The sequence below is a fragment of the Urocampus carinirostris genome, chromosome 18 (genome assembly GCF_059441175.1).
Source record: "Urocampus carinirostris isolate Australia breed hairy pipefish chromosome 18, RoL_Ucar_1.0, whole genome shotgun sequence".
NCBI classification, from domain to species: domain Eukaryota; kingdom Metazoa; phylum Chordata; class Actinopteri; order Syngnathiformes; family Syngnathidae; genus Urocampus; species Urocampus carinirostris.
The window spans coordinates 27,931,736-27,946,574 of NC_142366.1; the positions used below are offsets into that span (position 1 = coordinate 27,931,736).

The 14,839-nt window shown below is 42.2% G+C and overlaps 1 protein-coding gene across 7 annotated transcripts in view; it reads left to right on the plus strand.

The window, feature by feature from the left end:
- Nucleotides 1–14,839, plus strand: part of col11a1a (collagen, type XI, alpha 1a) — a 147,197-nt gene that overhangs the window by 8,541 nt on the left and 123,817 nt on the right. For 3 of the 7 annotated variants that reach the window (XM_088322068.1, XM_088322063.1, XM_088322062.1), the window contains exons 2-3: nucleotides 9,996–10,160; nucleotides 12,361–12,574. In XM_088322068.1, coding sequence (XP_088178194.1) covers nucleotides 9,996–10,160; nucleotides 12,361–12,574 — 379 coding nt within the window. Of the gene's footprint in view, nucleotides 1–2,219; nucleotides 2,326–4,632; nucleotides 4,951–9,995; nucleotides 10,161–12,360; nucleotides 12,575–14,839 lie in introns of those variants that run through there. The other 4 variants (XM_088322066.1, XM_088322064.1, XM_088322065.1 and 1 more) reach the window with 4 other exon arrangements.

The following is a 14,839-nucleotide window of genomic DNA, read 5'->3' on the forward strand; positions in this document are numbered from 1 at the left end:
TTTCTATACTATTTATGCAGTACGATTTTTATTCTTGCAGTATTCTTGTGGTATTTCTCCAGTAGTATTTTTGTAGTATGTCTGTGGTATTTGTGTTGTATTATTGTAGTTTGGAGTATTTCTGTAAAATAAGTTTGGTAGTATGTCTGTAGTATCTCAAACTGCGGGGCATGGCTACCGCTGAGCTAGTATTTTAGCGGTTCGTTACTTTAAAAAGAAAATAATCAATTCTGACTTTGAAGAAAGTCAGAAGAGCACAAAAAATTGCTGTGATCACTAGCAGGTGCTCCGTGGATTATTATCGGGTTCAGGAAACAATTGCGGCGGCAAACGGAAAGAAGCGGCAGGTTCAGCCAAATACTAAAGTCTAAGCTACGTGGCAACCCTCACAAGCTACCATCGTATTTCAGCATGAAACGGATGACCTGGAGCTAGAACTCATGGGAAACCACTACATTCTGGTCCCAATCAGCTGGAGAAACCGAGAGATCTCTGTATTTCTGTAGTAATCTTGTAGTATATCTGCAGAAGTACTGTGGCAGAATTTCTTGTAGTATTTGTTTTAGTATTTTTTAGTATTTTAGTATTTCTGCAATGGTATTTTTGGAGTATATCCATCGTAGGATTTTTGTAGAATCTCTGCAGTAGTGTTTTTAGGATTCTTTTAGTATTTCTTTAGTAGTATTGTAGTGGGATGTTTGTGGTATTTTAGTATTTTTGTAGTATTGCTGGAGTTGTGGAATATTTCTGTGGTAGGATTTTTGTAGTATTTCAGTGGTAAGATTTTTGTAGTATTTATGTAGAATATTTTTTTGTTTTTTGCAGTAGTATTTGTTTTTGTATCTTTGTATTATGTCTGCTGCAGTATTTTGGTAGTATTTCTGCTTTCAGAACCAGGACAGATGGTAGACCCAAACGCGTAGCGTTTCACAACAAACTTTATTGTGGAAGCTGAGAAATCACGTACGGGAAAGAGCGCCAGCAATCCGGCGATTGCTGGGCAGGAGGAGCAGGGAGCTCACGGGATCGGAGCGTGGTCAGAAGGCGGAAACGAGTTGAGTAGCCGGGACGGGAAATCAGAGCATGGTCGGTAGGCAAAAACAGGTCGAGTAGCCGGGGTGGAAAATCGGAGCGTGGTCGAAGGAAGGAAAAAGTCAGGAAGCCGGAGACGATTGGGAAGCCAGGGGCAGATGAGCAGGATACAGGTAAGAACGGGACGGACGGGAGCCAGAGTGAAATAGTGCTTGCCTTGCGTGTGCGGTGGTTCGTTGACCGACTGACAAGGAGTGAATGACAGCACTGAGTTTAAATAGGAGGGGAACCAATCAGGCAACAAACAACAGCTGGCGCCAAACGAGCGGGCACAGTCGAGGGCGATGTGTAATCGTGACATCTGCAATATTTTTTGGTAGTATTTCTGCAATACTTTTTGTAGTATTTCCATAACAAAGAACTAAAATAGATGCTGAACTGTTTGTTGGTTGACTTGGTAAATACACTTGTCTACACAAATGTACTCTCTTTTTATTCTACATTGTCTGCCTTGCTGTGAGTAAGCAGGTGTCGCAATCTTTTGCAAGGTATAATATCTGTCATGGTTGCCACGGCACCCAATTGGCCCCGCCCATGGACACCAGCTGAAACGCGTTGAAAGATTGCTCCCTGGGAGTACTTAAACGCTGTCCTTTGAGTCGTTTGTTGTCAGAGCATCTGCAAAACTCCTGTTGAACTCTGTTATGATCTGCCAAGTCTGTGAATCCCCACTTTTGCCTGTGTTTTTTTCCTGTTTTGTTCTCGTCCCGACCTGCTTGAGTTTGACCACTTCCTCGTTCCGATCAATCCATTCCGCGACCAATGATCCCCGGAGAGTGTGTGCTCATTCCTCTTCTGCGCAAAGAACTATGAGTAACGTTACGCGATTGGGTTCTGCTCACTGTTTCCTGTTCTGGTTCGTGACATAATCGCTTAATAAGGACAACTGCGATCATCAATAAGGGGAGCACTATGCTGAAGACATTTTGTGATAAAGAGCTTTACAAATAAATGTGACTTGACTGGTATGCGACTTCATTTTTACGGTTTGATTCCCGGCTCTTCCGAGTTGAATGCCGTAGGGTCCTTGGGCAAGACACTGAACCCCTAATGCCCCGGCCCTGGTTAAAGCGCTATAGAAATACAGTTCATTTACCATTTGATACTCAAGATGGCCGGTATTGAATTGATCTTCGCACCAAAGTGTGAGTCAGGGTTGCAGCCACATCTGGAGTTTGAACGGAGAGCAGCTCAGCAGGATCTCACAATAATTTCCTCAGTTCGCTCTCCAAAGTAAGTAAATAGTCTGTCTTCGGCTACGATCTTGGGTGATGAGATCCTTCCTTTGGTCTTGGGCAGACGTGCAGTTTTTTTCTTGTTGAGCTTAGCTTGAAATCTAACGCGTTGGTTTGCTATTTTCTTGGTTTGAATGAGGTACAAGGACATTGTTAGCTTGAATTGTGGTACCAGGGTAAGCTATATTGTTAGCTTGAATGTGGTACCTTAGTGAGCTATGTTCTTAGCTTGAATTGTGGTACCAGGGTAAGCTATATTGTTAGCTTGAATGTGGTACCTTAGTGAGCTATGTTCTTAGCTTGAATTGTGGTACCAGGGTAAGCTATATTGTTAGCTTGAATGTGCTACCTCAGTGAGCTATGTTCTTAGCTTGAATTTGGACCCTGGGTCAGCTACATTGTTAGCTTGAATGTGGTACCATGGTGAGTTATGTTCTTAGCTTGAATTTGGTACAAGGGTGAGCTACATTGTTAGCTTGGATGCAATACCAGCGTGAATTGAGTGGTTTGTTTAAATCTGGTACCAGAATGAGCTATTTTTTTAGATTGAATGTGATACCAGGGTGTGCTATGTTATTATTCGTGTGGTAAATACATGCCGACAAAACAAAACCAGTGGATTTTATTGTTCACTCTAGTTTTGCGTGTGAGACATCAATCCGGCCACATTGTTAGCTTGAATGTGGTACCAGGGTGAGCTACATTGTTAGCTTGAATGTGGTACCAGGGTGAGCTATGTTGTTAGCTTAAATGTGGTACCAGGGTGAGCTTCGTGGTTAGCGTGAATATGGTACCAGGGTTAGCTGCATTGTTTGCTTGAATGTGGTACCAGGGTGAATTATCTTGTTAGCTTCAATGTGGCACCAGGGTCCTCCTTATGGTTAGCTTGAATATGGTGCCAGGCTTAGCTGCATCATTAGCCTGAATGTGGTACCAGGGGGAGCTTTGTGGTTAGCTTGAATATGGTATTAGGGTTAGCTGCATTGTTTGCTTGAATGTGGTACCAGGATGAGTTATGTTGTTAGCTTCAATGTGGCACCAGGGTCCTCCTTATGGTTAGCTTGAATATGGTACCGGGGTTAGCTGTATCATTAGCATGAATGTGGTACCAGGGGTAGCTTTGTGGTTAGCTTGAATATGGTACTAGGGTTAGTTGCATTATTTGCTTGAATGTGGGACCAGAATGAGTTATGTTGTTAGCTTCAATGTGGGACCAGGGTGCTCTTTATAGTTAGCCTGAATATGGTACCAGGGTTAGCTGCATTGTTTTCCTGAATGTGGTACCAGGGTGAGCTTTATGGTTAGCTTGAATATGGTACCAGGGTCAGCTGCCTTGTTTGCTCGAATGTGGTACCAGGGTGAGTTATCTTGTTAGCTTCAATGTGGTACCAGGGTCCTCCTTATGGTTAGCTTGAATATGGTACCAGGCTTAGCTGCATCATTAGCCTGAATGTGGTACCAGGGGGAGCTATGTGGTTAGCTTGAATATGGTACTAGGGTTAGCTGCATTGTTTGCTTGAATGTGGTACCAGAATGAGTTATGTTGTTAGCTTCAATGTGGGACCAGGGTGCTCTTTATGGTTAGCTTGAATATGGTACCAGGGTTAGCTGCATTATTAGCCTGAATGTGGTACCAGTTGGAGCTTTGTGGTCAGCTTGAATATGACACCAGGGTTAGCTGCATTGTTAGTTTGAATGTAAGTAAGGTAAGTGGGTGAGTAATATTGTTAGCTTAAATGTAGTACTCGTGTAAGCTACAATGTTAGCTTGAATTTTGTACGATTGTAAGTTGTGTGGTTAGCTTGGTGAGCTTTGTGGTTAGCTTGAATGTGTTAACAGGGTTAGCTGAATTGCTAGTGGTACCAGCGTGAGTTATGTTGTCGTACCAAGGCATATATACCGAACCTTTTGACATTAAACAAACGTAGATTTTATTGCAAACACATTTTTTACGAGTAAATCATCATTCCGCCTACATTGTTAGCTTGGATGTGATACCAGGACGAGCTGAGCTGTTTGCTTGAATGTGGTACTAGGGTGAGTAATATTGTTAGCTTAAATGTAGCACCAGTGTGAGCGACATTGTTAGCTTAGATGTGGTACAAGGCTTAAGATTTGTTGTTCAATTGAATGTCAAACTAGGGCATATATATCAGCCTTTATGCATTAAAAACTGGTCGATTTTATCGTACACTCTATTTTGACTCAATCTGTCTCCAAAAAGTGCAATTGAACCTCCATTACACTAGGGAGCAGTGGCATTCCCATTGGCAGTGTTTTGTTTCCATTCAGCCTCCACGCAGTGCATTGAGCAAGACGTATTAGCATTTGGTATACAGTGTAAACACAAATTGTAGCAGACCTTCAAGTGACCCTATAAAAAAAATCAACACGGATGTGGAGACAGGAGAAGAGAGACGGGGTAAAGAGACAAACAAAAGTCTCAAAAGTCTGATGAAGCGTATATAGCACTTCACTGCAACCACAGAGGGGGATAAGCAAAGACTGGTGTGCTTGCTATGTTAAAAATGTTGATAGCGGACAAATAAATGAAGGTGTCACTTAGCACGAGATAATTTCTTCTTCTGAAGGGGGCACTGTCTTACGCTGAGACAGTAGCAAGGTAAGCTCCTTTCTTGATTTTTCCGAGTGACAGTTTAACCTACTTTCTTACCCGAGTACATCTTAGCCTGAATGCTGGACCAGTGCAAAATACCTTATTAGCTTGACCAGAACATTGAGCTACGACCTTAGCTTGACTCCAGTACCGGGGTGACCTGTTTTGTTGGTATGAAAATCAAAAGACGGATACTGTGCCGGGGCAAGCTCTATTGCTAGCTTGAGTGCAGCAATAGGTTTAGCTACGTCGTCACGTGATTGCAGTACCTCAGTGATGTTGTTAGGATGATTGTTGTAACAGTTTGGTTATGTTGTTAGATTGAATAGAATGGAATAGGCTTTATTGTCATTGACAACAATGTAGAGTACATTGACATAGCCCTCCAGTTTACTCAAAATGTCAGGACCAGAACGGAAACAGGACAATTCCGTTACGTTTCTCACAAGTTTTATTGAAGGAATAGAATAGAATAGAATATACCTTTATAGTCATTGTTACAACATGGGATATATTGTGACAACGAAATTGGACGTGGCACTCCAGGTCCACATTTTACAGTGAGGATAAGGAAAACAAAGAGATAAAGGAACAAAGAAGATGTTTGTACTGTCCTTGTTGCATAAGCTTTGTTTTCTTCCGGAGGGGTGTGTATGAGGGGGTGAGGGACAGACAGAGATGGCGGATCAAACTAGGTGTTTGATCTCACTGTACACACGCTCCAGTGTTTTTTCCCTAATTGCTCAGTCCACGTATTGAATGGATTTGGGAAGTGCTCAGTCCACGTATTGAATGGATTTGGCAAGTACAGTCCTTAAACATGCCCGATTAAAGTCGACGACGATAAAAGGAAGGAGGAAGGGCTGAGTCCACGATTCGTTGTTCGCTTGACGCGGGAAGCAAGTCGCTCTCCTACTCGGATTGTGATCCGAACACGGAAGTGGATCTTCCGTAGCGAGCGATGGCGGTGTCAGGGACGGAAAAACGGGTCCGTAGCCCGGGACTGGGAGAGAAAGGCGTGGTCTGGGTCGCAAACGGGTCGTAAGCCAGAACGAGAGAGTAGACGTAGTCGGTGACAAAAAGGGGTCGTAAGCCGGGACGGGAGAGCAGACGTGGACAGGATCAAAACGGGTCATAACCGGAGACAGACGGGAGCAAAAACGGGACAGGCGGGAGTCGGGGTCCAAAAAGGCTTGCCTTGTATAAACAGAGGTTCGCAGACGGACTGACAACAGGAGAGTGACAGGACTGGGTTTAAATAGTGACAGGGAGCCAATCAGGGCGCCAAATGAGCGGGCACAGTTGATTCAAATCGGTTATCATGACATAACTTCGGTACCAGGACGTTTTACGTTGTTAACCTAAATTCAGTAACTAAGTAAGCTTCAGTGTTATATTTTCTGTAGTACTATGTTAGCTTCAGTGTAGTACCAGTTTGAATAGTTGGGAGAAAAAGTGCCATTTGCCTGAATCTGGTACCAGGGTGAGCTATGTTATTCTATCTTCAACTTTGGTTGAGCGTAAACTATTTTTTTATCTTGATGGAATAACTAGTTTCAGATATGACAATAGCTGCATAATGGGAAGTTGTTGTGTGTTTAAATGTTCGGGCCAGTTGTTAGCTTGAGAGCTCCACCATCAATAAAACCTTAATACCTAGACTGCACTATTAGGGTGAGCTACATTTATCTTGCCTGCAGTCCTGGGGCAAGCTACAATTACTTAAAGTGACGGTGTGTATTATTTGTCCGACGAATGCTAAAAAAGAAAAATACAAACTACGAGACCAAATCACCCTTTTCCTTTGAATATTTCCGCCTAGCCTCTTCCAAATTTTTGTTTTTTGGGTCCCTGGAGCGCAGCACGGCGGCACAGTGGTTAGCGCGTGTGCAGCACAGTTCTAAGGTCTTGGGAACCTCCTGCGTGGGTTCAAATCCAGCTCCAGACTTCCTGTGCGGAGTTTGTATGTTCTCCCCGTGCCTGCGTGGGTTTCCTCCGGGCACTCCGGTTTCCTCCCACATTCCAAAGACATGCATTTCAGGTGAATTGGCCGATCCAAATTGTCCCTAGGTGTTACTGAGCGAGTGAGTTGTCGGTCCCCGTGTGCCCTGCGATTGGCTGGCAACCAGTTCAGGGTGTCCCCTGCCCACTGCCCGGAGATGGCTGGGATGGGCTCCAGCCCCCCGCGACCCTAATGAGGATAAGCGGTACGGCTAATGAGATGAGATGGGTCCCTGTAGCAGCAAGATGGTGGACAGTGTTGTCAGCTACCTCTCAGCGAGTCTCGCGTACCTAGAAGGATTGTTTAAAAATGTATGTTTATAAGATAGTTCTTGTCCTTGGCATATTGTAAAACCAATATTGTTATACCATACTAATTGTGTTTTTTTACTAAAGGGATTCTAAATATCGCGAACTGTCCCTTTAACGGCAGTAACAGACCGAACTATGCAATTTAAGCAAACGCAGTACCTGGGTTTTTCCACTCTTATTCAAAACATGTCATTTTTTTTGCTAATACAGACTCTTAGCCTGACATTTTTATACAGCATCTGGTTAGCTTCTAGGCACAATAACTCACTTCTCGAGGTATCTGGATCATGTGCTCTAATCTGCGAAATCTGAAGGCTAATGTGCATTCATCGGCCACGTGATCCCATGCTTCTTTTTGAGAAGTGCTTGCGGCACCTGTCATATATTGTAGGATTAGATTCGTGTTGAAACAGGGACTTGCTCACAAACCACTTGCTTTTTTTATGAAGAGAATAGTCTCGATCTCTTTGTGTTATGAGTTAAAGAAACCTTGACTGGGATTAAACTGGCGCATGCCAACCAAAATGGGAGGTAGGGGGAAGGGGGGTGACTCTCCTTCCCCGTACATGACTACAGTACAGTAGTGTTTTAGCCTAGAGTTTCGGTTTTCTGGGTGCTTCTCTTTGATTATACTTTATAATTGACGGATATAGAAAAACTCACTGAAACAAGAGCGGTTTGTACGCAGGTTTATTCGGAGTTTGTTTGGGTTTCACATGGGTCTCAGTGGGTATGGTTGTGCCACACAGGCTTCTTTGTGTGCAGGGCATCAGATGGATGAAATGGAATCTTTTAACTAGGTAAACCTCCCCTGGCGCAAGAATGGAGCTCAGTTGGCACATTGTTTGTTTTGCACTATGGGCATCCTTGCGGTGTGAAGAGAAAACAGTAGGGGAATGTTTTTGGGTGATTTTTCACCCACTGAGACTTCATAGTATTTAATATGTTTCATTTTGAATCCTGTATGTTGTCCTTTATATGATATTAACACAATGGGTGGTATCCTGAAAACCAGTTGTGCTACACCAGGGGTCAGGAACCTTTTTGACCCAAAGAGCCATAAAAGCAAAAAATGTTTTAAAAAGAAATTGAGAGAGCCACATCATATATTTTCAGATAAAATTGAAAAAAAAACATCAAACCCACTCCCTAAACAAAGCTATTTCTTCAGCACATTTTATTTCACTGTGTACTATGTTAGCTTCAGTGTAGTACCAGTTTTGAATAGTGGGGGAAAAAGTGCCATTTGCCTGAATCTGGTACCAGGGTGAGCTATGTATCTTCAACTTTGGTTGAGTGTAAACTATTTTTTTATCTTGATGGAATAACTAGTTTCATATATGACAATAGCTGCATAATGGGAAGTTGTTGTGTGTTTAAATGTTTGGGCCAGTTGTTATCCACCATCATCTCATCTCATCTCATTGGCCGTACCGCTTATCCTAATTAGGGTCGCGGGGGGGCTGGAGCCCATCCCAGCCATCTCCGGGCAGTGGGCAGGGGGACACCCTGAACTGGTTGCCAGCCAATCGCAGGGCACACAGGGACAGACAACTCATTCGCTCATTCATTCCTAGGGACAATTTGGACCAATTAACCTGAAATGCATGTTTTTGGAACATGGGAGGAAACCGGAGTGCCCGGAGGAAACCCACGCAAGCACGGGGAGAACATACAAACTCCGCACAGGAAGTCTGGAGATGGATTTATTTACCCACGACAGGTTCCCATGACATGAACTGTGCCGCACAAGTGCTAACCACTGCGCCGCCGTGCTGTCTTTAATAATACCTTAATACCTAGACTGCACTATTAGGGTGAGCCACATCTATCTTGCCTGTAGTCCTGGGGCAAGCTACAATTACTTAAAGGCACGGTGTGTATTATTTGTTCGACGAGTGCTAAAAAAGAAAAATACAAACTACGAGACCAAATCACCGTTTTCCTTCTAATATTTCTGCCTAGCCTCTTCCAATTTTTTGTTTTTTGCGTCCCTGGAGCAGCAAGATGGTAGACAAATACCCAGAAGGATTGTTTAAAAAAGTATGTTTATAAGATAGTTCTTGTCCTTTGCATATTTTAAAATCAATATCTTTATACCATAAGAATCGTGGGTTTTTTTTAGATAGGTACCCTAAATATTGCAAACTTTAATGGCAGTAACAGACCGAACTAGGCAATTCAAGCAAACACAGTACCTGGGTTTTTCCAGTCTTATTCAAAACATGTCATTTGTCCATGATAATGGTTTCAAAACAATGTGCATGCAAAGTTCTTCTGTAAAAATGTCACAAATGACTGCAAACGATAAGCATATCGTCATATTCACTTTGGGTGTAGACTGTACAGAGAGAGAGAGAAGGAAGTGCCTTGCGCTCTGTGCAGGGATCCGCCCACCTTGACCTTTCAGCCAATCAAAGTCGTTTGCCAGCATTTTTATTTATCAGTTTAAATGGTTTTTTATCGAACTTCTGCATTAAGTTGCTTTATATGGACCAAAATCGGGATGAAATCACTTGACTTTGGAACGCCACAGAGACATGTGCAATAGTTACATTTTATTTCGGAGCCATATGTACTCATGAAAATAGCCATATATGGCTCCCGAGCTATAGGTTGCCTACCCCTTTGAGTTTTTGTATAACATAATATCACTATAAATGTTATTTTAATTAATAATGCTTCACATTAATGTTACAATGAAAAAAACAGCATTTTCTATTTCTTTCTCTCAACAGCACAGCAAGTGGACGTGCTAAAAGTATTACAATTTCAAAATTACCCTGAAGGAGTGACAAAAACATCAGGATTTTGTACAAACCGAAGAGCATCAGAGCCGGACGCTGCTTACAGGGTTGGCAAGCAGGTCCAGATCAGTGCCCCCACTGCGCAGCTATTCCCCGGTAAGATACACCACAAATACATTGACTTTTTTGTTTTTTTTTTGTTTGTTTTTATCGTGTTTGGAAGTTTCATTCATTCATTCATTCATTCATTCAATGTTTGTGCCATTTATAAACCAGAGACAACCTCCATTAAAGTTGTAAATTGCAAAGAGCTGAATTTACAGACTAAATCAATTGGATATTTAACGGTGAAGGACCAAAATGAGATGTTTATATTTAGTAGACGCTCAAAAAAAGGAGAGAAGATATCAATAGAGAGGTGGACTGTACCACCCATCAGGGTTGGGTAGGGTTACTTTAACTGGATTACTTTCAATGACTTTTGGATGACTCCAATACCAAATATGCTCATGAAAGACAAAAGAAACTAAATAGGAATAAAATGATGACTCACAACACGTGGAAAGCTTTCTCTCCTGGCTTTGATATCTTTGATCTCCGGCAAAACTAACAGAAACAAAATGAAAATAAATCCAAACAGCTTGCCAACATCATTTTTGCCATTCCATGTATTCCGTTACTCCCCAAGCCTGCACAAAATTTAGTATATTTATTCATATTTAGTTTATTTTTTCTTTTATTAGCATATTTGGTATTGAAGTAATCCAAAAGTAATTGAAAGTAATCCAGTTAAAGTAACCCTACCCAACCCTGCCACCCATCCAGCCCCCACACACACAATGTAAAGTTCCAAATCTGTTCTGAAAGCCTCCCTTGAGCCATTTTTTGACTCTCTTCAGTTACAAAAAGCAGACCCTATAGGGTGTGGAAATCAAAGAACAACAACAATATTGGCTGATGGCGACAATGATGTAAACAATCTGGCATCCTACGCATTCTCCTTTCCAGGTGTCCAATATTAAACAGAAACAAACTGAATACAATTATCAACATTTAAAGCACGGGTTTCAAACTCATTTTAACTCAGGTAGCCACACCATAGAACAAACATTCTCTCGGGGGCCAGACGAGTAGATTAGAGAGAAAGAAAAAGAGAGAGAAAGAAATAAGAGAAAGAGAGGGAGAGAAAAAGAGAGGGCCGCATAAAGAAAAAGAAAGGGAGAAAAAGAGAGAGAGGGAACATGAGAAACAAAAGAGAGAAATTGTGAAGGCGGGGGAAAGAAAGAGAGAGAAAAAATTAAATCCAAAGAGAAATAGAAAGAGAGAAGGAGAGATAAAGAAGAAGAGAAAGACAGAAGGGAAGGGAAGAGACAGAGAGAGAAAGAGATAAAATAGAGAGAAAAAGAAAAAAGGAAACAAGGTAAAAAGACAGAGAGTAAGAGACAAAGCAGAAGAAAGAGAAATAGAGAGACACAGAGAGTGAAAGAGAGAGAGACAGAGAGTGAGAGATAAAGGAAGGGGGGAGAGAGAGAAATACAAGTACAGCGTCTTTGCGAGAGGCACCTGGCTTTGGCAACAACATGAAGTGGACATATTTCAACCTGCAGCTCGTTTTTCTCTTGCGCTTCCTTCAGCGTTGTCTCGTGGGCCGAATTCAATCCCTTAGCGGGCCTGATGCGGCACAAGGGCCGCCTGTTTGACACCCCTGATTTAAAACCACAAATAGCACATGGATGCATTAGTTATTATAATAAAGGTCTATCTATCTATCTATCTATCTATCTATCTATCTATCTATCTATCTATCTATCGATGCATCTATAAACAGTATCTATCTATCTATCTATCTATCTATCGATGCATCTATAAACAGTATCTATCTACAGTATCTATCTATCTATCTATCTATCTATCTATCCATCTATAAACAGTATCTATCTATCTATCTATCTATCTATCTATCTATGCATCTATAAACAGTATCTATCTACAGTATCTATCTATCTATCTATCTATCTATCTATCTATCTATACATCTATCTATCTATACATCTATCTATCTATACATCTATCTATCTATACATCTATCTATACATCTATCTATCTATACATCTATCTATCTTATATAGTATTTTTAGAAGTGCGTGACTACAACAGGTTTTACGGTAGACCGCATTCATGCAATGATCCATCAATCGATGATCACCGCTGAGCAAAATCCCGGCAACGGGATTCGAACCTCGGGTCATGGCGATACAATACCACTAGAACAGATCATATTTATTTCCTGAAAATAAACGACAAAATAATATATCCGACTCCTATAAGACCTACCATGACTCCTTGCCCTCCACAGAAGGCGTTTTCCCTGAGGACTTCTCCATCCTGACTACGGTGCGCCCCAAGTCTGGCCTCCAGTCCTTCCTGCTGTCCATGTACAACGGGCAGGGGGTCCAGCAGCTTGGAATCGAAGTGGGACGCTCACCTGTCTTCCTGTATGAGGATCAGACCGGAAAGCCGGCTCCGGAGGACTACCCTCTCTTTCGTACGCTCAACCTCGCTGATGGAAAGTACGTAACAAAATCCAAGAAGCGAAAATGTCTGAATAAAAGTGTTGGTAGGTTTCCATCGCGTTGGGGGTAAGATCGTAAGCCCAAGCCTGAACCACCAGAATTTTGACCCATCTTCGGCTTAAAATGTCAGTCATTACGTTCGGGTCAGGCCGGTTTTCTTTCTTGCTGACGTTTTGAAAATAAACATACAGGGAGTGCAGAATTATTAGGCAAGTTGTATTTTTGAGGATTAATTTTATTATTGAACAACAACCATGTTCTTAATGAACCCAAAAGTCCCATTAATATCAAAGCTGAATATTTTGGAAGTTGGAGTGGGGCTTTTTTAGTTTTAGCTATTTTAGGAGGATATCTGTGTGTGCAGGTGACTATTACTGTGCATAATTATTAGGCAACTTAACAAAAAACAAATGTATACCCATTTCAATTAATTGTTTTCATCAGGGAAACCAATATAACAGCTCAACATTCACAAATATACATTTCTGACATTCAAAAACAAAACAAAAACAAATCAGTGACCAATATAGCCACCTTTCTTTGCAAGGACACTCAAAAGCCTGCCATCCATGGATTCTGTCAGTGCTTTGATCTGTTCACAATCAACATTGCGTGCAGCAGCAACCACAGCATCCCAGACACTGTTCAGAGAGGTGTACTGTTTTCCCTCCTTGTAAATCTCACATTTGATGAGGGACCAAAGGTTCTCTATGGGGTTCAGATCGGGTGAACAAGGAGGCCATGTCATTAGTTTTTCTTCTTTTAGACCCTTTCTTGCCAGCCACGCTGTGGAGTACTTGGATGCGTGTGATGGAGCGTTGTCCTGCATGAAAATCATGTTTTTCTTGAAGGATGCGGACTTCTTCCTGTACCACTGCTTGAAGAAGGTGTCTTCCAGAAACTGGCAGTAGGACTGGGAGTTGAGCTTGAGTCCATCCTCAACCCGAAAAGGCCCCACAAGCTCATCTTTGATGATACCAGCCCATACCAGTACCCCACCTCCACCTTGCTGGCGTCTGAGGCGGACTGGAGCTCTCTGCCCTTTACCGATCCAGCCACGGGCCCATCCATCTGGCCCATCAAGACTCACTCTCATTTCATCAGTCCATAAAACCTTAGAAAAATCCGTCTTGAGATTTTTCTTGGCCCAGTCTTGACGTTTGAGCTTGTGTGTCTTGTTCAGTGGTGGTCGTTTTTCAGCCTTTCTTACCTTGGCCATGTCTCTGAGTATTGCACACCTTGTGCTTTTGGGCACTCCAGTGATGTTGCAGCTCTGAAATATGGCAAAACTGGTGGCAAGTGGCATCTTGGCAGCTGTACGCTTGACTTTTCTCAGTTCACGGGCAGTTATTTTGCGCCTTGGTTTTTCTACACGCTTCTTGCGACCCTGTTGACTATTTTGAATGTAACGCTTGATTGTTCGATGATCACGCTTCAGAAGCTTGGCAATTTTAAGAGTGCTGCATCCCTCTGCAAGATATCTCACTATTTTTGACTTTTCAGAGCCTGTCAAGTCCCTCTTCTGACCCATTTTGCCAAAGGAAAGGAAGTTGCCTAATAATTATGCACACCTGATATAGGGTGTTGATGTCATTAGACCACACCCCTTCTCATTACAGAGATGCACATCACCTGATATGCTTAATTGGTAGTAGGCTTTCGAGCCTATACAGCTTGGAGTAAGACAACATGCATAAAGAGGATGATGTGGTCAAAATACTCATTTGCCTAATAATTCTGCACTCCCTGTAGGTTTATAAGACGATACTCAGGGTTGGGTAGGGTTACTTTAACTGGATTACTTTCAATGACTTTTGGATGACTCCAATACCAAATATGCTAATAAAATACAAGAGAAACTAAATATAAATAAAAAGGTGACTCACAACACGTGGTAAGCTTTCTCTCCTGGCTTTGATCTCTTTGATCTCCGGCAAAACGAACATAAAATGCGACAGAAACAAAATGAAAAGAAATCCAAGCAGCTTGCCAACATCATTTTTGCCGTTCCATGTATTCCGTTACTCCCCAAGCCTGCACAAAATGGAGTCATTTTATTCATATTTAGTTTCTTTTGTCTTTTATTAGCATATTTGGTATTGGAGTAATCCAAAAGTAATTGAAAGTAATCCAGTTAAAGTAACCCCACCCAACCCTGACGATACTTAGACAATGTCTCATCTCATCTCATTAGCTACACCGCTTTTCCTCAGTAGGGTCGCGGGGGGGCTGGAGCCCATCCCAGCAATCATCGGGCAGTGG